Consider the following 25,782-nt stretch of genomic DNA (forward strand, 5'->3'; position numbering starts at 1 on the left):
TGATGAAAACCATCAGGTTATGAACGATTTATAAGCTTGAATGCCACTGGGTCAAAATTGACCCGTCAATGCAGTGGTGGCGTAGTGGGCTAAAGCACATAACTGGTAATCAGAAGGTTGCTGGTTCGATCCCCACAGTCACCACCATTGTGTCCTTGAGCAAGGCACTTAACTCCAGGTTGCTCACTTTGTAAGTCGCTTTGGATAAAAGCGTCTGCCAAATGCATAAATGAAATGGATACATAATTAAGCATGTTAAAAAAGCATTGAATTGCTTGTATACTTTAAAAGCAAGGCTTCATTCAGTGCTACATTGCTTGAGTAAAATGTACAAGCACAAACTGAGTCAAATATGCTTGTAATGCAAAGTTAATAAACCTCCCTTGAGAAGTTCTAGTTAAAGCAACCAAGAATAGTGTGTACTTGAAAATATTATCTGTTAAATGTGAGATCAAGGGAAACTCAAGGGTCTTCTTTTCTAAAGAGAAACATCTGATACTGACATTTTAATGCTGGTGAAACTTTGTAATACAGCACTTTTCGTCCCACTGTCTCCTTAAGATGAATATCTTATGGTGTATTATTCCTCTTATGCAAGTCGCTTTGGATAAAAGTGACTAACAAATCAATACATGTAAATGTAGATGACAGCAGGAGACTTTGGCGAACGTTTACATTTGTTCTCCATTTAATCTTACTGTTGTCAAGGAAAAACAAATGAGACATTATATACACCTCATTCACCAGTTCAGTAGTTCATATAGTCCTGGTGCACATTAAAGTAAACGGATTTGGAGTGCTGTCCATCACGGAGGGGCTCGAGCGCTTCCTTTTTATTATCATCCAAGAAGCGCAAACTGTCCTCAAGTATTTTTCTCTCTCTCTCTCTAAGTCTCCTCCCCTTAAACATGATCTTTTTTTCTGTGGGGTTTGTCTTCACTCATTCTTGGAGGGGGATGTCAGTGAAATTCCATTCCCCTGTTAGAGAGAACAACAGCCTCAATCCCTGTTACATCTTCATTGATTCCATCTCCGGCACATTCCAGAAGACACCAAACATTTGGGTCAACCCTTCAAAGGCAATCTAACGAAACCCAGCCGACTAGTTTCCTCTTTGTCAGAGGTCTTCTTTGAAGTTTCCATTTGAAGAAGGAACCACTGACCACTCCAAATTCACACCCTTCCAAACCTTGATGTGTCTGTAGAAGAGCCTCGATGAAAATGCAGACTTCTAGGGTTCCTCTGTTGCCAATTTTGTTTGCACTGTGCTGGATTTTGTCATTTGTTATTAACGTTGACTCAGCAGTTTCTGAGAGGTCCAACCAGAAAACAAGGAGCACCCAGATTAAGGAAAACAGTGCTATTAGTTCAAGAAGAGAAGAAATACAGGATGGATTTTCAGAAGACACTCAGATGGATGAGCCTAATGCAGAAGAGATGTCTGACAAAGACAAACCAAAGGGTAAAAAGACGCCTGAAGAGGTATTAGCTGGTAAGCAGTGTTTACAAAGTGTTTAAAGTTTAGTAGAGGAGCAGAATTATAAATATTGGCTCTTTTTTTGTTGTTCTCGTGGTTTGCATCTGTGACTGAGGCTGTCTGGCTAACATCTTCATTTATGTTTTATGGAAGAAAGAAGGTCACATGGGTTTGGAACAACATGAAGTTGTTTTAATTTTTAAGTGAACTATTGCTTTGAGTCTTTACTGTTAACACTTACTGTACTCCTTAGGGTATAACTGTATAATAACAGTAAAATGGCCATTCAATTCCAATAATAACATCAAACAATATTTAACATGCTTTGCATCACAGAAAACTTCCTGTATTGTCACTCATTAATTACAGTGAATTCCTTTTTAATCTAAAGATCACAGTATCAAACTATAATTGTATGTATTACCATCAATTACTTTTTTAAAAATCTTTTTAGTTCATAAACCTACGCCTGTCGCGATTATTAAATAATCATCTGATTATTGTGCACTTCTAATTCAAAGCACATTTTAATGCCCAAATAGATGCATTTTAATCCAAAACTATATATGAGTTCCAATAACAACAGTGTAAAGGTAAAACGGACCAAAACTTAAGTATAGTATTTATAGTATTCAGAAATAATTTGATATTTGATATATGATTATGTACGTTTTTAAATCCTTAAAAGGGAATTATATATCCCAATTGTATTATTTTAATTATATATTTGAATTTAAATATGTAAATAATGTACACATCCACCTTAAGAAATGTGACAATTAATATGACAAGTAATCGTGAAAGCCCTAAACAGGCAATTAATCGGCATAAGCGCAAATATTAGCTTGATAATTAATCGTGAAAGCCCAAAATAGACAATTAAGCGGCATAATCGTAATTATTTGCTTGACAATTAACCGCGAAAGCCCTAAACAGACAATTAATCACCATAATCAAAATTATTTGCTTGACAATTAATCGTGAAAGCCCGAAACAGACAATTAAGCGGCATAATCGCAATTATTTGCTTGACAATTAACCGCGAAAGTCCTAAACAGACAAGTAATCGGCATAATCGCAATTATTTGTTTGACAATTAACCACGAAAGCCCCAAATAGACAATTAAGCGGCATAATCGCAATTATTTGCGTGACAATTAAGCATGAAAGCCCTAAACAGGCAATTAAGCGCCAAAATCGCAATTATTTGCTTGACAATTAACCGCGAAAGTCCTAAACAGACAAGTAATCGGCATAAGGGCAATTATTTGCTTGACAATTAACCGCGAAAGCCCCAAATAGACAATTAAGCGGCATAATCGCAATTATTTGCGTGACAATTAAGCATGAAAGCCCTAAACAGGCAATTAATCGCCATAATCACAATTATTTGCTTGACAATTAATCGCGAAAGCCCTAAACGGCAAATTAATCATCATAAGCGCAATTATTTGCTTGACAATTAACCGCGAAAGCCCCAAATAGACAATTAAGCGGCATAATCGCAATTATTTGCGTGACAATTAAGCATGAAAGCCCTAAACAGGCAATTAATCGCCATAATCACAATTATTTGTTTGACAATTAACCGCGAAAGTCCTAAACAGACAAGTAATCGGCATAATCGCAATTATTTGTTTGACAATTAACCACGAAAGCCCCAAATAGACAATTAAGCGGCATAATCGCAATTATTTGCGTGACAATTAAGCATGAAAGCCCTAAACAGGCAATTAAGCGCCAAAATCGCAATTATTTGCTTGACAATTAACCGCGAAAGTCCTAAACAGACAAGTAATCGGCATAAGGGCAATTATTTGCTTGACAATTAACCGCGAAAGCCCCAAATAGACAATTAAGCGGCATAATCGCAATTATTTGCGTGACAATTAAGCATGAAAGCCCTAAACAGGCAATTAATCGCCATAATCACAATTATTTGCTTGACAATTAATCGCGAAAGCCCTAAACGGCAAATTAATCATCATAAGCGCAATTATTTGCTTGACAATTAACCGCGAAAGCCCCAAATAGACAATTAAGCGGCATAATCGCAATTATTTGCGTGACAATTAAGCATGAAAGCCCTAAACAGGCAATTAATCGCCATAATCACAATTATTTGTTTGACAATTAACCGCGAAAGCCCCAAATAGACAATTAAGCGGCATAATCGCAATTATTTGCGTGACAATTAATCGCGAAAGCCCTAAACGGCAAATTAATCATCATAAGCGCAATTATTTGCTTGACAATTAATCGCGAAAGCCCCGAACAGACAATTAATTATCATTGACAATTAATCGTGAAAGCCCGAAACAGACAAATAACCGGCATAATCGCAATTATTTGCTTGACAATTAATCGCGAAAGCCCCGAACAGACAATTAATTATCATTGACAATTAACCTCGAAAGTCCTAAACAGACAAGCAATCAGCATAATCGCAATTATTCGCTTGACAATTAATTGTGAAATCCCTAAATAGGCAATTAATCGGCATAAGCACAACTGTTTGTGTGCCAATTAATCGCGAAAGCCCTAAACAGGCAATTAATTGTCATAATCGCAATTATTTGCTTGATAATTAATCTTTGGCCAAATTTCATAATCTTGACAACCCTACACATAGGCATACCTCAGATATTTCAATAGCAAAGAATAATAAATAAAAATGTATAACGTATAGGATAGTTTTAGCTATAGCATTTAGCATCAGTGCACAATCAATGCAGTAAACAGCTTCATTGAAAATCATGTCCCCAGTGCATAACTGCATAACTTTAATAAAAATTCAATATACTGTATTTTCTCTGATAACAAGTCAAGTAGGACAAAAATCTGATTAAGAAAATATTTTTTGCATTGCTGGTTTTAATGACTCAGTTGTAGGTTTTTGTTGGCAGAAGATTGGAGCGGTCTTCCTCCAATCTCCAATCTTCCTGTTTTTTGTCAGATATCTGGCTCAGCCAAACCCTTTACCGTCTGGTCGGACCAATGACACGCTTTCTACATGCTGTTTTTTTTCTGTGACACATGAACCATGTGGAAGTGAAATTACAGTTGTGGAGTAGAAAAGTGTTGAATGAGAATCACAGATGGTTTCTGAAAACATTATGAGCCTTGAATACAAACCATTCCCAGAACCCCTCCGTCCTATCACCTACTCTCTCTCTGTTTTGCTGAGTGGTTCGGGGTCACACATTTGGTTTGCATCGAAACAGTCACAGTTATCTGATCTGAAGCCATTTGAAAGTGCCATGCGTATATGACGGGTCTCCATTAGTCGCTGCAGACTTTTACATGATAAACGTAAAGGTGTCGGACAGGAAATTTGGGGTCTTGGAGAGGCATAGCTATTCAGCTATTTGGCTGAACTTGATACAGTGCTTCAACGTGTTTGAAATAAGATTTTCTTAACTTAAAATGACTATGAAATCTCAACACAAACACTTTGTGTAGAAAGAACCTAGTTGAATTGGGTAAACCCAACAAAATTAGACACGTCAATGTAACTCAAAGAAATCTTTTAATTCTGTAATGGGTAAAGGATGGGCAAGGAGGAGGCGGGAACCGGCTGAGCATCAACGAAAGTTGAATTACAGAAATAAACTTAAAATAACATAAAACATACTGTGTGACGCACGCACACACACACACACACACACACACACACATTAGCCACCTGTGTGTCTCTCTCTCTCTTTCTCTCCCGAACTGGTGTCTCCCCACCCGATTCAGGCCGAGGCGCCATCAGGACTGGCCTACTCCCCCCCCAACCCATCTCTGGAGGGGAAACGCTGCCCTTCCGGCCGTTCCGCTATCCGATGGTCCACCCCGCTTCCTGGGAACCTGGGGAGAGACGAGGGGAGGGAAGAGGGAAAGGGCAAGCGGGAGGGACAGAGAGAGAGAGAGAGAGAGAGAAATTTGCTTGCCAGTCCCCCGACACCACTCAACCATTCCTCCGCCCTCTGGTGGACGACAGCCGCTCCTCCCCGGGTAGACGGCAGTGTGTCCTCCGACCCCTAGTGGATGGCAGTGGTTCCTCCAACTCCCAGCGGCCGCAACTCCTCTGTCCCCTGGCGGATGGAAGCGACGAGGACTCCACGACAGCGCATCCCTCCTCCTTCCAGAAATATTACAGAAATAATCTTAAAACACATAAAACATATAGACGCACGCACACACACACAGCGGCCACTCCGTCTCCCCTTTATCTCCCTCTCCGCTTAAATTATTTAATTATGTTTCCTTGGTCAAAGGAAACATATGAGGGAATTTAAATAGTTGTTATTAACAAATGAATGGAGGTTTAAAGTGTTTTGAGGTATTATTTATGTTGTTTTGTTGCAAATAGTTGTTTCATGTGTGATCTGTGTCCCCTTTGGTCAAGTTAGACCCTGTTATCTCTATTTTAGTTCTTCTTGCGCATTTGCGAATTATTGAGGCTTAATGGCATTTTTATGCCATGTTGTTCATAACCATTGTCAGTTGAGGGCGCTATTTTGATGCTGTTGTTTCTGCACGATGTCGGTCTCAATAAAGCTCATTTGGCATCTTTGGAGGGCATGTTTTGGAGAGAGGGGCGTGGCTAAATCAACGGCTCAGTCTCGTGGAAGTAGAACAGCTAAAATGGCTTACAGCACCTTTCACTTAAATAGCTATGCTAATTCAATACCACCCTCAAGTTAAGTGAACTTAATTACACAAGATTTGGAAACGCCATAACTCAATTCAATTGAGGGAGCGAGTTTATTCAGTCAATTGTGTAAAGTCAATTTATAGATCTATAAAATGAATGTGGATCTCTTTTGATAACAGACTTCGGTATCTTGGCGAATCTGAGCACAGTTTGAGATGCTGTTGTGATCTCTTCTGACACTCTAGAGGAGGCACATTGGGAGAAACATTTAAAAAATATTGGATTTCCATTTAATCTTCTTTAAAATGCTGTCTAGGAGAAACAACTAAGATATTAACATGTTCTTTCTTTCTTACACGTACCTGGAGAGATATGCGGATGTAAACTTTCATAGTAATTCATACAAGATTAGATGTTTTGGACAAGAGAGATACCTTTCAAGTCATTTTTTCCCCAAGTCAAGTCATTTTTATTTGTATAGTGCTTTTTACAACACACATCGTTTCAAATCAGCTTTAATCTGATAGTATTTCATAGGCTGCTTCTACAGTCACAGTATTTTGAGTAGTTTATGGCAACTATAAAAGCTTTAAAACCTTATAAAGGCTCTCTTTGATGTGTTTGAGAACAGATTTCAAAAATGTCCTCAGATTTGCCAAGATACAAAAAGTCTGCAATCAAAAGTCAGAGATCTCAATATGAACTCAGACATCAATCCTTTGAGTCTGGTGAGCGATGAAAGAGCAACCTATAGCAATAACATTTTGGGTACTATTGACAGGTTTGTGGCAAAGCACTGTTTTAAAATAACTACAAATGGCCAGTGTGTCTGTGTAAGTTTCCCTCATGTTTCCAAAATGAAGCTAAAGCTTTGAAATTTTCAGTCATCATGAGTTTTCCTCAGCTGTTTAACTCTGCTGGATTAATGATGTTGTGCTAGATTTTGGACAGCAGGTTTCCTGTGAGCTGGAGGGAGACAAAACACATCTGTTTCATCTTAAAACTGAACTTGAATTGTAGTAGTATATATATTACTGTTCTCCTTATTACGGTGAAGCTGAAATCATTTTACAACTCTGTCTCTCTAGCAAAAGCAAAAAAGGCGGCTGAGAAGGAAGCCAAAGCCAAGAAACCCAAACCCACCAAAAAACCCAAGCCACCGAAACCAACAAAGAAACCAAAACCACCAAAGCCCACCAAGAAACCAAAGCCTCCAAAACCCACCAAAAAGACAAAGGCACCAAAGCCCACCACAACACCGAAGTCCAGAGAAACTCAACCAACCAGAAAGACAACAATGGAGGAAGAGGAGGAAAAACTTCTTTTAGAACTGGGATGGGACACGTGTATGTACATACAAACTTCCAGTGCATTTATATTTTGAAGTAAATCCTCATGAGGTTGTGTGTTTCATAATTCCTAAAAATGTGTCTTTCCATATAAGATTTTTTCTTCAGTATTTATAACAGTGTCACCAAAAAAGATGGAAATGGAGATGGAGTTCATAGAATGACAACAAACAATATTTTCCACAATAAAGTACAGTCAAACATTAGAATGAGGTTAAAAAAGTAAGTTTAATCACCCAAAACACCTAGCAAGACCTCCCAACACCACAGAACGCATTAGCAACCACCTAGCAATGCCTAGCAATGACAAAGAACATGTTAGCAACCACTTAACAATGCCATTGAACACGTTATGAACCACCACGCAACGCTTAGCATCACCATAAAACATGTTAGCAACCACCTAGCACTAGCAATGCCTTACAAAGCCAAAGAATGTGTTAGCAATCCCCTAGCAATGCCATAGAACTTGTTAGCAACCACCTACCAATGCCATAAAACACGTTAGCACATTGCAATGACTAACACAGCCAAATAACTTGTTAGAAACCACCTAGCAATGCCATAGAATATGTTAGCACATTGCAATGCCTAACAAAGCCAAATAATGTGTTAGCAATCCCCTAGCAATGCCATAGAACGTGTTAGCAACCAGCTAGCACTAGCAATGCCTAATGAAGTCAAAGAACTTGTTAGCAATCACCTACCAATGCCATAAAACATGTTAGCACATTGCATGGAAGCGAATATGTTTTGATAATACGATTTGGAAGTTAATTTATGGCATAACCACACCAGTATACAGCATCATTCGGTTCATGAACATGACAGATCTATATACCAGTGATCCCCCTCCTCCAGGGTGGACAAGGAAACGTCCGGCCTGCAAGAGGTGGATGCATGCAGACGAGGCAGGGTTGGGAGGGTTACTTTTGAAATGTATTCCATTACAGATTACAGAATAAATGCCGTATGTAATTTTTTAAGTATTCCGTTAGATTACTCAAGGTCAGTAACGTATTCTAAATACTTTGGATTACTTCTTCAGCACTGGTAGATTTCTCTGCCAAAAAACTCTGCCAGTACAGTGAGACAAAATACACGTTAAAAATACATTCTTTGAAAAAATGAAATATCTTACGCAGTGTTGTTTCTAAAACAAGATAAATCAAATTGATCTTGTTTTAAGGATTTTTAGATATTTTTACAGGAAAAAATACAAAAAGTATTATCAGTAATATCAAAGACGCACAATCTTTGATGCATGCTCTGTGTCTGTGTCTCTCATTTCTCCCCTCGCAAGGATCCGGATCGAGAGAGCGACTGCAGACCTGACTTAATACTTAGGAGCCAATCCTGAAAATCCCTAAAATTTACATATGTTAGGGGCAGTTTTACCATCAAAATACACCTTCTTACGAATTAATCTTTCTCTTTGGTTTTCTCTCTCTTCTAACTTTAATTTCAGTGAACGTCCACAACAAGAAAGAGGCCACAACACCCCCCTTAATCAAAGAGCATGACCCAGATTACTGGGATGCCAAATGTAAGTTTACCACATCATACATAACAATCATGGTCTTTGGTAAGAGCAAGAGTACACACTTAAAATACCACTAATAATAAACGTTTATTTTACCTAATAGATGAAGTTCCAGAACCGGACCTCATCCCGAAAGTCAAGAAGCCCTCCAGTACAGATGACCCAAGTATATACTTACCCATCCCAGGTAATCAAGAGCTGATACTAAAAATCTAATCAAAACCAAATCCCTTTATTGTCACTCAACCATATACACAAGTGCAACAGAGGGTGATATTCTTGGGTGCAGTTCTGAGCAATATAGCAGTCATGACAGTGATGAGACATCTACCAATTTACAATAATCATCAGATTATTTAAACAGTGCTCTCTACAGTGCTGGTGTAGAACAGTGTGAGGATGTGGTGGTTCATTCCAAACTTCCTCAGCCATTTCAGGAAGAAGAGGTGCTGGTGAGCCTTCGCAATGGCCTCAGTGTGGACGGACCATGTGACTTCCTCAGTAATGTGGACACCGAGGAACTTGAAGCTGCTGACTCTCTCCACAGGTACTCCATTGATAGTGATGGGGCTGTGTTCTCTGTCTTTCCTCCTGAAGTCCACTACAAGCTCCTTGGTCTTGCTGACATTGAGGGAGAGGTTGTGGTCCTGACACCAGCATGTTAGTGTGTGCACCTCCTATCTGTAGGCTGTTTTTTCATTGTCAGTGATCAGACCTACCACCGTATCATCAGCAAACATAATGATAGCATTGAAGCTATGTTGCCACACAGTCATGTGTGTACAGGGAATACAGGAGTGGGCTGAAAACACAGCCCTGCGGGACTCCAGTGTTGAGGGCCAGTGATGAGGAGATGTTGCTGCCCATTCTAATCACCTAACGTCTGCCTGACAGGAAGTCCAGGATCCAGCTGCACAGCAAGCTATTTAGGCCCAGAGCCCGGAGTTTCTCATCAAGCTTGGTACATTGTAACGTACAAACAGCATTCTCACATATGTGTTCCTTTTTTCCAGTTGGGAGAGAGCAGTGTAGTGTAGATGCAATGGTATCATTAGTGGAGTGATTGTTGTGGTATGGAGTGATTGTTGAGTGATATCTGCAGTGAGTCCAGTGAGGCGGGCAGCACAGAGCAGATGTAATCTCTGATTAGTCTCTCAAAGCATTTGCTGATGATGGGGTCAGAGCAACCGGATGCCAGTCATTTAAGCAAGTGATTTTGGATTGCTTTGGGACAGGCACAATGGTGGACATTTTAAAGCATGCGGGGGCTACAGACAAAGAGAGGGAAAGGTTGAAAACATCTGTAAAAACACCAGCCAGCTGGTTCACGAACGCTCTGATGACATGACCAGGAATGCCGTCTGGGCCCACGGCTTTACAGATATGCAGCTGTCGGAAGGATCTGGTTACATCCGCTACAGAGACGGAGAGTGAACTAACATCTGTAGCTTCGGCCGTGAGAGCTCACTCCACGAGGGCTGTGTTATTTCCCGCGAAACGAGCATAAAAAGTATTTTGCTCATCCAGGAGAGAGGCGGCAGTGTTCACGGCAGAGTTTTTTTTGGACCTTCGAAGTCCATGATGATAATAATTCCCTGCCACATGCTTCTAGAGTCAGTGGTGTTAAACTGTCCTTGAATCTTGTCCATGTACTGGCGTTTGGCTGCTCTGACTGATTATGCTCCTTCGCATTCCCAGAATTAAAAGCGGAGGTCCGCACAGACATCGCTATTAATCCAAGGTTTCTGGTTAGGGTAGATCCATATTGTTTTGGTCAGTACAACATTCTCTATGCACTTCCTGATGAAACACGTTACGCTATCAGCGTAGACCTGGATGTCGTCATCAGAGGCGGATCGGAACATCTCCCAGTCCGCGTGATCAAACCAGTCTTGTAGCACAGAATCTGATTGGTCTTACCAGCACTGGATCGTTCTGAGGGCGGGTGCTTCCTGTTTCAGTTTCTGCCTGTAAGCGGGCAGAAGCAGAACGGAAGAGTGGCCCGATTTGCCAAATGGTGGGTGGGGGAGGGATTTGTAGCCATCCTGGAAGGGAGAGTAGCAATGGTCCAAAACCTGGAACCTCCGTATGTTGAAACTGATGTGTTGGTATTATTTCGGTGCTATTGACTTGAAGTTGGCCTGGTTAAAGTCCTTAAAGGCCTCAGGGTGTGTGGTTTCCTGCTCACTTATACTCCCATACCATCTCCTTGAGTGCCCGGTGGGATGTACACAGCTGTGATAATGACCGCTGTGATTTCCCTCGGTAGCCAGAATGGTTGACACAGAAGCATGAGAAATTCCAGATCAGGAGATCAGAACTACTGTACATAAAATGTACATTCCTCTGATCACACCAGGATTTGTTGATCATAAACATACACCACCACCTCTGCTTTTACTTGAGAGGTCTTTCGCTCTATCCGCTCGGTGCACTGAGAACCCTGCGGGTTCGATGGCTGAGTCTGGAATCTCCGCAAATATCCAAGTTTCTGTTTCTGCAGATAATGCAGACAATGCAGCAGTCCCTCATCTCTCGTTGGAAAGAGCTCCGCGCTCTTAGTTCGCAGAGTTTGTTGTCAAGACACTGAACATTTGCCAGTAGAATACTGGGTAGCAGAGGTCGATTTGCGTGACGTCTTAAGTCTCATGAGAACGCTGGCTCTCCTTCCCCTATTCCGGCTGCATTTTCGCAGTCGGCTGCCCAGACAAAGGGCTAAAGTAACCTATAACCCGTAGTCCTCGTAAGATGAGGGTTCCTCGGCAGAGCGCGCAGAAATTTTAAAATGATGATGTAAAAAGCCGCCATATCGCTTTTGGTTGTCCCACCTCAACTTCGGGCGAATTCTTCGCATGAAACCGCCGTATCTTTTCTGCAAAATCTGCCGGCTGTTGTGATCCACAAGCTCGAGTGTCTTTGGCTGAATTTCCGAAGAAAACCTCCGTAACGTTTGACTTTGTTTAAAGGAAGATCGTTGTCATAAACTCCCGTTTCATTTTCATCCGTGACATTTTCCCCCTCCTTGTCTTCCGTTATCGACGGGAGTCTCGCTCCCCCAGTTTCAGGAGCGATTCTACGGAATTTCTTCGCAAACAATCCTTTAAGTATGGCGTTCTCCTTCCAGGGTGAGGAGAATAGTTTATTTTTATATTTATTATTATTGATCCTCTTCATGAATCCCCGTATCATTTGACAAAGGGCTCCACTGTCGTGTTTGAAAACGGCGGATCGGCATTGAGGTATTTAAAGTCCGGTTTTCGGTATGCTATTGCAGAACCAGTGTCCAAAAGTGTTTGTCTATCGTAGACCATAAGGCAGACAACATCTAAGATGAAAAACATAAGAATTGTAGACAAAAACAAACAAAAAACTGCAACATTTGGTCAGAGCTCACAACGCAGCAGCCATACTCGTCGCCATCTTGAGCGGGGCCAAATAATCAGTGTGTCTGGAAGAAAATTAGTTGCCACTTTATTTATTAGTGTTGGTCCCTAAAACAAGCATCGCTGTTAGTATTGTTAATATTTTAAACTTTAATAGCCTAAAAATGTAACTTCTCTTTTACTTCTTTTCTTCTAGAGGAAACCTCCAATTCCCCTCAAACAGTTGCACCCTGGTATGAGGCATATGATTATTCTGATTGTACGTTTGTACCATTTAAATCTTCTATATTCAGAAAACATCAATATGTAGTTAGTCAATCAGTTTTTTAATTCTTCATCTTTTATGAGAAAACTTTTACCCTCTCTCTAAAATCTTAAATCAGTGGCTGCAAAGAAGTTGGAGGAAGAGCTGGAAAAAGCAAGGAAGGCCAAAGAGGAGAAGGGTTCGTAAATCAATTTCACGTTTATTAAAATAAGACTTTGTGTTAATCGAAGAGAGTGTTAAACTGCTTTTATTACTTGTGTATTTTGACTGGCTTTTTGGGTGGTCTGCCTGTTAAATGAGATATGTAACAAAAAAACGTTTGTGATTTATTAAGTCATTAACTGTGCTTTTGGGAATGTTCTTGTGATTTTTTTGCTGTGTCAGATAAACTTTTAAGAATGTTATATAATAGAAACAGGATCTATTTATTAAAAGTTGTCAGATAGAAAAATCATTATTAAAGGTCATCAACCTCGCAAAAAAACTAAACATTGATCTTGTAAAAGTTATGATTTGTCTCTGCCATACATTGAAATATTAAGTTTTACCTTACTTATGTGATTCACTGTGGCATAAGGCTAGAAACAACAAAGAACACTTGTTTGGACTAGGCTACTTCATCCATCTAATATGTTTCTTCGTTCCCAATAACAGCGGAAAAACTCCGGAAGATTTGGGAAGAGGAGGAAGAGGAGAGGAGAAAGCAAACAGCTCATCATGCTGAGCCAAAGAGTGAGTGTTTCTGGAAGACGACCACCAATCACGGTAGAATTACAGCAGAAAAAGCACACAGTCTCTTATATAACTAGACTGGTAAATGGGTCTTCAGCTACAGCCAATTTTATGTCCAATGGTTGGATTTGTATTAAAACCAACAGACGTTCAATCTTAAAATATGAAGAAAAAAAAAGAAAAAATCCATCACAACGTTTTAAAACTCAAAGACTTTAAACAAAGAGTGAATTAATTCTAAACAATAGTTATTGCATGAAAATTCAATTACAACTGTCCATTAGACATTTCGCTACCACGAAATAGAGAGAAATACCCCCGCTTGGACGCTATTTTTCCACTGAGAAAACTGACCTTCAGAACGCGGACAGCATCTCTGCTTGGGAGTGGCAACAGGTGACACACACGCTCCGTCTCTCCCTATCTCTCTCACACACACACACACAGAGAGAGAGAGAGAGAGAGAGAGAGAGAGAGACACGCACACACCCATCAATCCATCCTTGTTTATCCAATAACTTTTTGAATTACTAACGAAGGCTTGGACGCATCATTTGTTTTGAACCAGCAACAGCAGATTCTGATCCATCGTGTAAGTAGTTCCATGCACAAATGTGTTTTTATGACCTTACTCGGTTTTTCCAATTTGTTTTAGATTTACTTGTTCATTGAACTGTTGTATATATAAGCAATGTCACACTTGCAATTGTGCGATATGGCCCTATATCAGCACTGCTGTGATTATATACGGCTCACGACCTGCCGCCGAATCACAGCAGTGCTGATATAGGGCCATATCGCACTCCTTCTTGTATGATATTACTTAAATATATATACAGTATATTTAGTTTATTACAAGAAATTAGTACTACATATATTCATACCAATGACCACTATAATCATGTTGAATTTATGCGTGCCACATGGGTGTACACGTACATATTATACATGCTATTTCTTACTTGAGGTGGCGCTGATGTGTCAGTGATTGACTTTATTTACATTTGACATTGATATTGGATGACAGAGCAGGGCCGGTTCTAGACAATAAGAGGCCCTTGACAAATTACATTTTGGAGCACCCCACCTCCCCTCACAAAACCTATTTCTGATTTGGAAACAAAAGAATGCATTATGTTAGAGCAGTAATGTAAACAATTTGGTATGCCCAATTCCCAATGCACTTTAAGTCCTTGTGGTGGCGTAGTGACTAATCTCAATCCGGGTGGCGGAGGAATAAATCCCAGTTGCCTCCGCATCTGAGACCGCCAATCCCTGCATCTTATCACATGGCTTGTTGAGCGCATTACCCTTGAGACATATTGCATGTGGAGGCTTCACACCATCCACCGCGGCATCCACGCCCATCTCACCCCGCGACCCACCGAGAGCGAACCATATTATAGCGAACACGAGGAGGTTACCCCATGTGACTCCCCCCTCCCTAGCAACCGGCCAATTTGGTTGCTTAGGAGACCTGGCTGGAGTCTCTCAGTACACCCTGGCTTCGAACTCGTGAATGCCAGGCCAGGTGTGGTAGTCAGCGTCAATACTCACTGATCTACCCAGACCCCATAGTACAGAATTTATTAAAAACAATACATCATTTGAGACGTGTTGGAAATGACATTTGTGATGGAAATTTGCATTATTTAGTACTGCATTTCAGCTTTCAGCTCAGTGAGTCTGAGCTGAAAGCAGCAAATCTCAGCACCAACATCCCTTACAGTGATTTTATTTTCTAACTGGAAACTGTCCTACAGTGAGTTTTTCGACTCAACATTACCACTCAGACAGACTCAGTCCAGACCTGCTGTTGGCTTGAGCTGCAGCCTTTGTTCAGAACAGTCAGCTTCTCCAATCCAAATGTTTAGAGTGAAATCTCAGGGCTCTTTGATGATTCAAGAGTCTGTAACAAAATGGAAGTTTCTGGAGAAAGAATGACACAGTATTTCATATCTTTCAGAGTGTCCTCCACTTGGCATGGAGTCCCATCGTGTAGAAGATGATCAGATCTTGGCATCTTCTATGTCTCATCATGGATATTCTGCTTTGAGAGGACGCCTGAACATGCAGGTATGAAGATGCACAATTAAATTCAGTTTAGAGGAATTTAAATATTATGTAAGGGATAATGTATAGTCATTATTGCAAAATATATTGCAACATGGCAATGAGGTCCCAGACGCAAAGCAATCATATTGTCAAGTTTTTTTTTTAAGGAAGGAACCAATATGCAGGACAGCAATAAAAAAAAGGGTTTTTATTGAAACAAAAACACAACTAAATACAAACAAAAACTCTCACAGGGGAGACAATTATAACAGCAAGACAAAACGAGATCTGAAAACAAATCGACTGGAGAAAACTGGAAAAGAAAGGAACACTCGACAGGACTGGAAACAAAACACAACGATATGACGGGGAAGACAAGACAAAGGAGAGAATGCTGCCAATAATCACAAGCAGCGTGAATCAGCACTGCCATGGCAATGACGGAGAGAGGAAAACAGCATACAGGACAGCTTGAGAGATGGGTGGAGGAAACTGTTACAGTCCAGCCAAAGCAAGAATAAAACAAGACCAAAGAGACAGGATCATTACAGTTTGACGTGACTTGGCAGCTTGACTTGGCGGCTTGACTTGGCGTGACATTTTGAATAGATGAGATGACTTCACTAGGCATGGCAATGACAACTTGACTTGATGTGGTGACTTGACTTGATGGCACGACTTGGCGTGGTGGCTTGATTTGGTGGCCTGACTAGGCTTGGCAGTCTGACTTGGCTTGGCAGCCTGACTTGGTTTGGCAGTCTGACTTGGTTTGGCAGTCTGACTTGGCTTGGCAGCCTGACTTGTCTTGGTGGTCTGACTAGGCTTGGCGGCTTGATTCGGCATGGTGGCTTGGCTAGGTGTAGCCATTTGACAAAGTGTTGTGACTAGACTTGGCATGGCAACTTGACAGCTTGACTTTTCATAATATCTTGACAGGGGAATGTCCTCCATGGCCGTGGGTGCTGGCAGTGACAGGAGAACAGCATCCGTGGCTGTGGGCACTGGCAGTGACAGGGGGACGGCCTCCATGGCCATGAGCTGGCAGCGGTAGGGGAACTGCAGTGAGAATGGCCGCCACCTCCTGGCAGTTGGCAGTGTGAACGGCAGCTGCCTCCTGCCGGTTGGTAGCATGCTTCCTCTGGCGACAGTGTCAAGAAGCCAGAGAGGTACCTGAAGAAGCTGTAACCACCTCCTGGTGGCCAACAGAGGGCTCGGCAGGCCTCTCCAGAGACGGGATTTTGTGAATTGATGCCCCACCCCTGCAGCAGACATCTGTCTCTGCCAACCGGCAGAGGTGGTCCACCAAATCCTAAAAGGGCAAATGAAAAATCGGCCTCAGCTCCTCTGGACGGATGGACTCGTCCAGACCTGCCACCAAAATAAGCTTGAGGATGGTCTCTTCAACACCCCAACCAGAGGCCGTTACGACCAACTTCCCCATGCATGACAGGGCGACCGTGCATGGTAACGCTGATTGCGCTGCTTAGCAGCACCTGTGAGAAACACGAGGGAGACAGGAAAACAACAGCACATGGGACAGCCTGAGAGATGGGCGGAGAACACTGTCACAATCCTGCCTTAGTTCTTTCAAAAAGATTACATGAAATGCTTTTTTAAAAGTTCATTCAACATTTAAATGTTTTAATTGTACGTGACACATTGAGCTGTGGTTCTCATTTGGGCAATGCAAGTTCAAATCTGCCTTGTGTCATTGTGTTTCAGAGTTCAGATGATGAGGAGGATGTTTATGGTGGAGCGTGGTGTGCTGATACAGAAGAGAAGGAGCACTGGTTTCAAATGGACGCACGTCGAGAGGTGGAGTTCACTGGGATCATCACACAGGGCAGGAATTCCGAATCTAAGTAAGAGATGTTGACTCATGCACAAAAACATTTGGACTCTGAGTAGAGCCAAACTGTTCCTGGCAACAAGTTATGCAGAAAGACAAGGAGACCAAATCCATAATAATTCCACTCTCTGATTTTATTATTTTCCAGTAATGACTTCGTATCGTCGTATTTCATGGCCTTCAGTAACGACAGCCGTGATTGGATGGTGCTGCATGATGGTTACGCCGAGTGGGTCAGTTCACATTCACTTTATGCTACACTTAAAGGTGATGTGTGTAGTCTTTTGGATGTTAAAAAGCATTCTCGTATCCCAAAGTATTATGCAACAGGTTAATTCCCACAGAAAGTGTAACAAAGTGACTCTATGGTGTTATCATAACATATTTTTGACATGTTTGAGCATCCTGACCAGCATCATTGCATCAACCAATAGCATGAGTTCAGGGCGGACAAACCTGCGAAACCTGCTCGGAAACAGTCATTATTTTACCATTTTTATTTGGTGGCGTAGAAATGACAAAAGTCTACTTTAAAACAGCATTAATCTCCATTGTAGTCAAAGATCATACGTGCAAATAATACAATGAAAGTTTGACTATTTTTAAATAATTTAAAATGTTAGTCTCTACAAGACTTTCTCTTGTGGTAATAGAGTGTAACAAGTCTTGTTTTGGAAGTAAAAATCCCATACATTTTCCATTACTTATAAACGATAAATTAAAAATCTTTAAAGACAGACATACCTTGAACTCATAGGTTGTTAACTGATGGTATATGCTTCTGTTGAAACCATCAGTACACTTTATTCTTCAAAAATCCTGCTTAATAGCGGAATTTGTGCTGAACAATTATCCTGAAGGAAAAACTATCCACCAATAAGAGAACTGCAGCGAACAAAGTGCACCAAAAGAGCTCTGCAGCGACCACCCACTTCCCTGAAAAATGACTTTTATGTTTGTATATATCTGAACATTTTGCACTAAACTTCAAATGGATCGTTTATATAACAACTTTAAATCAATAGTTTTAGATTTTATCATCACTTTTAATTCTATTACGTCATGTTGCTTCATGGGATTGTAGTTAATTCCTGCATTTAAGTCGTTAAGTACACAGTCTTGTACCTTTGTCATTATATCTGATTTTCAAATACTTTTTTTAATGTTGTGATTCACCTCGGAGATGGTTGGTTTGGCTCATGGCTTAGAACTCTTTTATGAAGGATTTTATGTAATCCCTTTGGGAAAAAATCAATGTGAAAAATACTTCCGGTTTCAGTCTATAGATGAGTTTAAATCCTGGTTATCCTGTATCCCACAGCTCTTTTATGGGAATGTGGATAAGGACACTCCAGTGATGGCTGAATTATCATATCCTGTGGTGGCGCGTTACATCCGTATTCTCCCTCAGAGCTGGAACGGCAGTTTGTGCATGAGACTGGAGGTCCTCGGCTGCCCGTTACCCAGTAAGCCCTCAGCTGTAATTACTTTTCTAAGCAACGATAAGCCCGGTGGACAAAAACGGGTTGAAAACTCCCACAGACTTAATACTTTTGTTGCTTCAGCCTGTAAGCAACCTCCTAGCAAGAACTCAGAACACCCTAGTAACTGCATGGCAACTCATTAACAACCACTTAGAGCACCTTAGCAACAGAATGAGTTTGCATAGGCAATCACATCAATAAATGTCATATTCATATTTTATCACTAAAGTGTAATTGTACTTTTCAACAGCTAGTTATCCGACAGAGAACGACGTTTCGCCTACCGATGACCTTGATTACAGACATCACAACTACAAAGAGATGCGTCAGGTGAGACTGTTACAGCACACAGGTATTCTAAAGGTCATCAAGGTCAAAGCTAAGATTCAGATGCACGTCTGAACATGCAGGGTGTGAAGTTTGGACTTTAATTTGCGGCTCTTCTGTGGTCTGGTTTTCTTTGGGTTCTGTATCTGTGTGTAAAACAGATGATGAAGGTTATAAATGAAGAATGTCCAAACATCACCCGAATATACAACGTCGGCAGAAGCTCTCAAGGGCTGAAGATGTATGCCATGGAGATCTCCGATAACCCTGGAGAACACGAGAAAGGTATCTTCAAAGGGAGTTTGCCTTAGTTTTACACAGATATACTGTATATATGTATATATGCACTGTATGTTTACATATACATATATGTATATTGTATAGTACATACTGTACACACACATACACTGGCATTATAATATAAACATCTGCTAAATGATTAAATTAAATTGTGAAAGTCATCGAGCACCCCTAACTTTTTGTCTTGTATAGTATTAAACACTTTTCACTTTTTTCATAGGTGAGCCAGAATTCCGTTACACCGCCGGGCTTCATGGGAATGAAGTGTTAGGTCGGGAACTTTTGCTTCTCCTTATGCAGTTCTTGTGTAAGGAATACAACGACGACAATCCTCGAGTGCGCCGTCTTGTTGAAGGAGTTCGTATACATCTAGTGCCGTCACTGAACCCTGATGCCTACGAGTTGGCGTTTGAAATGGTGTGACACTTAAAACAAATAATTACTGACAGTTTAATTTATTTTCATCATGTAGACTCATTGTTTACTGGTCGGATGCTCTTGTCTCCAGGGCTCTGAGATGGGCAACTGGGCTTTAGGCCACTGGACAGAGGAGGGCTATGACATCTTCCAGAACTTCCCAGACCTGAACAGTGTTCTGTGGGGCGCGGAGGACAGGGGATGGGTGCCACGGGTCGTTCCAAATCACCACATTCCCATTCCTGAGAATTTCCTCAATGGCTCCGTGAGTGAAACGGAAGAAACTACGCCTTATATCTTTAAAATCATTTACTTGAGAAGCAAACTTGCCTAAGATTTTTTTTAACTTGTTTTTAGAGAGTTCTTGAATTAAGCAACTGATTGGCCCATCATTTCTTATTTTATGTTTTTTTTTTTAAGCAAAAAAGTGATTTTATGGCTATATACCTTCTAACGAACTGATTCAAATTATTTCTAAAACTGTTTTGTGAATCTGGCCTAATGTTTTAAGAATGTTTGAAAAATAAAAAAATAAAAATAAGGATGGAAAAAAAATATTGATTATGAAAATACATTTTTTGCAGTGTGCAACAAAATAAAGAGCCCAGAGTATTATTTTCCAGCAAGCGTAATCACTATTCTTCCTCAATATTACACAAAAATAAAATGCAGTGTCAACATTCACAATTAAAATGTGATTATGACAAATACGAATTGCTTCTGCCAGATTTTGGCGCTCGCAGAGACAAAAATAATTCTTAAAATATTAATAACTATATTAATAAGTATTATTTTAAAGCTTAGAAGCTCTACTTTACAATATATGTAGACATTATTATCAAAACTGAACAAGTGCTTTGAAATTTGCTGACAAATCAGAAGTGCTCCGTTTTGATAATTTATTAATAATTCTTCACTACTGTACATATTATTGTACTTGACACAAACAAGTAGATTTGTTTTACTCATAGAAAAAAATAAAGCAAGTAATAGCTAAATGCATGTCTTTGACATACATGTTACATGTAAACAGGTGTTGCTTCGATTTCTTGTAATTTCATGAAAAGTAAACAGAACATAAAATATCACCATTACTTAGAGGAGGGGATTCTTGTTCAAACGTGCCCACACACAACGTAATCGGATGCATAGATCATTAGATAATCCACACGAAGCACAATATGAACACAGAACATAATCTGCTATCTGGCTAAAAACATGTTAGCTTTCCTGGATCAGATGACTTCATCGTAAATGATGTAATACGTTGTCCAGTATCATGAAACGCTATGGAACCAATTGTATTAGGATTCAGATCGCTGCAACCAGAAGTGGAAGTCATCCATATACGGGCAGAGAGGATCGTTCACTCTAATTACATATGGCCACCAGGAGATGGCGCCAAATACATGACACAGACTCAATGATGACTCAAATGACACAGAATGGACCTGAATGAGATCTTGTTACTCGTGCCTGCATGCTTTAGAGAGAGAGCATAACTTTAGTCAATGTTGTGTAATTAGTTATTATGCACAATTATTGTGTTTAATTTGTTTGGAGAGGCTTTTGGATGTTTGGAGACATTTTTGGACACTAGGATAAATTGTTTTTGTAATGCTATAACTTCTGACTACTTTATCGTATTAACACAAAATTTTACTCAGTTACAGGAAACATTTGATTTTTCTGAGCTACCTTATTTACACCCTGAGATATATATGTCAAATTAAAAAAATAAGAAAGTACATTTTTTGCTCAAGTTTAGCAGTTTCTTAGGCTGAAAGTCTCATAATTATCTATGCCATTCAAAAAATGGTAAACATTTTCTTTAAAATGATACCAAACAATTGACCCTCTTTGGTTTTATTTTGTAGAGTTTTAAGCCTACAATTTTTGGGCATGCCACTAAAACACTTTTAGCACAACAATATTGACATTTTGGTGGCATTCATGTGCGCTCATCTCATCTAGGTCGCTGTTGAAACGAAAGCCATCATCACTTGGATGGAAAGGACGCCGTTTGTTCTGGGTGCTAATCTACAGGGTGGAGAGAAGATTGTTGCGTACCCCTTTGACATGCAGCGACCGCCCCGGGCAACAGGCGTGGATGGCAGGGGAAGCCAGACCATGCCAGAGTATCACCAGATGAATGAGGAAACATGGGCGAGGATTCAACGCCAGAATGAGGGCGCTCTCCGCGAGACGGCAGACGAAAACTTGTTCCGCTGGCTGGCCATGACGTACGCCCACAGTCACTTGACCCTGACGGAGACCCACCGTGGATCCTGTCATACCGATGATATCACAGGTGGCCAGGGCATCATCAACCGTGCCAGCTGGAAGCCGGTCGTGGGGAGTATGTAATAATTTTGTCTTAAAGCTGAAGTGTATCATTTCTAGGCTTCTAGCAGTAAACAAGTGAAAAACATGACTGTTTTCAAACTGGTTTCCCAAACTCTCCCCATCTGACATTTTGTTCACAATTTTGCAGTCTGTTTTCATAATAAGTCACAATTTTGTGTTTATGTAGGCATGAACGACTTCAGCTACCTGCACACAAACTGCTTCGAGATTTCTATCTTTCTTGGGTGTGACAAGTTTCCTCATGAGAGCGAGTTGGCGACGGAGTGGGAAAACAATCGAGAGGCTCTACTAGCTTTCATTGAGCAGGTTACAAAACACATGCAATCATTTAGCATTTACACCCATCAAAAAAGCTTTTAAAGAAAAAATGCACATTAAACGACAGAGGAAATGCCAAAAAAACACACATTTTCTTCATGTGACCTGCAGGTCCATCGAGGTATTAAAGGAGTTGTGAGAGACACTGATGGGAATCTTCTAGCAAATGCAACAATTTCTGTGGAGGGCATCAAACATGATGTGAAAACAGGTAACAGATAAACCTGTAGGTATTAATGGGACACTTGTTCCAAACCTGTGTGATTTTCTTTCTTCTGTGGAACGAAGCTGACATGTCGAGCCACATCAGTGTTGAAAATGAACTAACATTACATAGTTAATTACTTTTTGTCCCAATGTAGCATTCGAGCAAACCAAGGCGAATGCATTTACTGTATGTAAACCATCCCCCTCTCTCTCTCTCTCTCTCTCTCTCTCTCTCTCTCTCTGTAGTCCAAAATAGGTATATCGTTTGATAGGTAGGCTACACTCCCAAAAAATATTTTAAGATTTACGCGTTTCAAATTCATAACAAAATTCCATCAAATTCAATTGATTAATCTTTTTCAAAATAAAATACGTTAATATACGTTTTATAATATGTTTTATTAATTACATTTGGTTTAATATTACACATTTCAGTCTGATGGAATTTTGTTTTTAAATTGAATTTTGTAAATTTTAAAAATAGGCTAAATAGTTTTTAAAGGTATATTAATTACAAATATTTTCTTCCTTTAAAAGGTTTAATATTTTTGTTAGTTGCTGCGTCTTTATCGCAGATTTGTGTGAATACCTAAAATGTAAATGGATAGTTAACTCAAAACCTATCATTTACTCACCCTCATGCCACACAAACAAAGACTTTTAAGAATATCTCAGCTCCGTAGGTCCATACAATGCAAATAATAGTGACCAGACCTTTCAAGCTCTAAAAATAATATAAAAGCTACAGAAAAGTAACCCATAAGACTCCAGTGGTATAATCCATGTCTTCAGAAGTGATATGAAAGGTGTGGGTGAGAAATGCATCAATCTTTAAGTCCTTTTTTATTATAAATCTCCACTTTCACTTTCACATTCTGAAAGTGAAAGTGGAGATTTATAGTAAAAAAGTATTGAAGTATTGATCTGTTTCTCACCCAAAGTGATTGCATCGCTTCAGAAGATATATAGTAAACCACTGGAGTCGTATGGATTACTTTTCCGCAGCTTTTATATGATTTTTGGAGCTTCAAAGTTCTGGCCACTAGTGTTGTCAAAAGTACCGACTTCGGTACCAAGTCGGTACTGAAATTTTAAAAATGTGACGCTTTGAGCGCTGTTGAGCGGAATCGTAAACACTTCTGATTGGCCATTGTGTTCTCGCGCTCATCGGATATGTCTGTGATTGGCTACAATGATCAGCGCTTCAAAACATGTAAATATACATCAATGGCGCTCTTCACACAGCGCTTGCACAGATACACACGGGAGCGTTTGAAAGCAGGACCGGTCCGCTGATAGACTGCTGCTTGTGCTTTCAAAAGCTCCCACTCCCGTTTTTTTTTTAAAAACTTTCAAACACTTCCGTGTACTCTCAAACGCTCCCGTGCGTTGATCATTGTAGCCAATCACAGACATATCCGATGAGCGCGAGAACACAATGGCCAATCAGAGATGTTTACGATTCCGCTCAACAGCGCTCAAAGTGTCACATTTTTAAAATTTCAGTACCGACTTGGTACCGAAGTCGGTACTTTTGACAACACTACTGGCCACCATTCACTAGAATTTTCATTTTTGGGTGAACTATCCCTTTAAGTTGTTATTCACTGAAATCGTGCACTCCGCAGCTCTCAAAATAAATTATTTCTGGTGCACATGTAGTACAAATGGCACTTGTGGACACATCAAACCTAGCGTATTGTTTTTTGAGACACCAAGATTTCTGTTTCTCACGCAAAGCTATATGACTTCCGAAGACTTGGAATATGTCGGTTTTTGTGTGCACAATTCCTTTACCCCAGCACTAAACCTGTGTTTATTATATAGAATTATTCCATATGAATTAAAGGTAATTGAACCATAGCCTACTTATTTATTTTGCTGCAGCTGCCACCGGTGATTACTGGCGTCTTCTGAACCCAGGCGAGTATCGCGTGACAGCAAGAGCGGACGGGTATACATCGCAGACGCGACTTTGCATTGTGGGCTATGATGCCAGCGCGACTCCCTGCAGCTTCACTCTAACTAAATCTAACTGGGCTCGGATCCGACAAATCATGGCACAGAGTGGGAAGAAACCAAGAATGCCTACTAACACCACAGGCAGCACAAACAGCCGCGTGACCGTCGAGAGCACAGGGCCCGCCGCTGTCCCACAGAATGAACGTCAGCGCCGCATGCGACTGCTGCGCCTGCGCAAACTGCGAATGGAGAAGATGAAAGGCAGTACCACAATGAAAACTACAACGACCACCACTGCGCCCCCTACCACAACAATGCCAACAGAAACTACAACCTCATGGTTTGACACATGGTTTGAAGTGGACAGTACTACTACCAGTCAAGACTATAACTTTGAGTACAGCATAGATGCTTACTGAGGTGTTGCTTTTAAAGAAATGAAATTGTGTGGAACATTGTGTTTATCACAGGTTTTCTAGTATTTTAAGTTGCCATAGAGATTAAAATGTGTAAGCTTGCAGGGTATTATAATAGCCTACAACATGCTCTTTGTGGAACAGAGTATAGAAGAGAGAACAAATATAGTTAGGCTATTTAATTCAATATATCTTGTCACAAGAATGAGGTATTACTATTAAAATATGGCAAAACAAATTAGCCATTTATAAATGTAATTTCTGAACTGCCTTCACATTACATGCTCGTGTACACTTATATTATTATGTGCTCATATTTTCAAATAAAACTGTATACAGTATGTGTATGAACTCTCTCTATATATACTGTATATATACATACTGTCACGTCATCAGACAAGAGAGAGCTTTTCTTACCTCCAGCCCCAGTGCTTTCCACAACATGCCAGAAAATGACTTTTTAGAGGATAACAAGATGGGCTTTTATTTGGAAATATGGGAGGATTTCATTCTTCGGGATGGGGCAAGGCCAGAATAATAAACATATACTCTGCCTAAACAGGGGGGAAAGATAGCTAATCTGCAAAATCAGAAAACATAATTACAATAACTATACAACAACACTCTCTCACTGCCTTAAACCGGAGAAAACAATTACATCCAAATGAATAGGCCCCCACCAATCAGGG

General features: G+C 40.3%; 1 protein-coding gene across 1 annotated transcript; it reads left to right on the top strand.

The window, feature by feature from the left end:
- Positions 1-947: 947 nt before the first annotated feature.
- On the top strand, positions 948-25,463 carry aebp1a (AE binding protein 1a). The gene is made up of 19 exons (XM_052117219.1): positions 948-1,492; positions 7,208-7,465; positions 8,937-9,014; positions 9,115-9,198; positions 12,591-12,653; positions 12,778-12,837; positions 13,314-13,391; positions 15,358-15,467; positions 17,169-17,308; positions 17,444-17,528; positions 18,617-18,761; positions 19,030-19,109; positions 19,268-19,391; positions 19,627-19,823; positions 19,915-20,088; positions 21,798-22,182; positions 22,357-22,496; positions 22,620-22,719; positions 24,603-25,463. Exons 1-19 carry the CDS (start codon positions 1,216-1,218, stop codon positions 25,094-25,096), a joined length of 3,072 nt encoding a protein of 1,023 aa, XP_051973179.1. The 5' UTR covers positions 948-1,215; the 3' UTR covers positions 25,097-25,463.
- Positions 25,464-25,782: the final 319 nt, after the last annotated feature.

This window comes from Xyrauchen texanus, chromosome 44 (assembly GCF_025860055.1).
Source record: "Xyrauchen texanus isolate HMW12.3.18 chromosome 44, RBS_HiC_50CHRs, whole genome shotgun sequence".
Classification (NCBI taxonomy): domain Eukaryota; kingdom Metazoa; phylum Chordata; class Actinopteri; order Cypriniformes; family Catostomidae; genus Xyrauchen; species Xyrauchen texanus.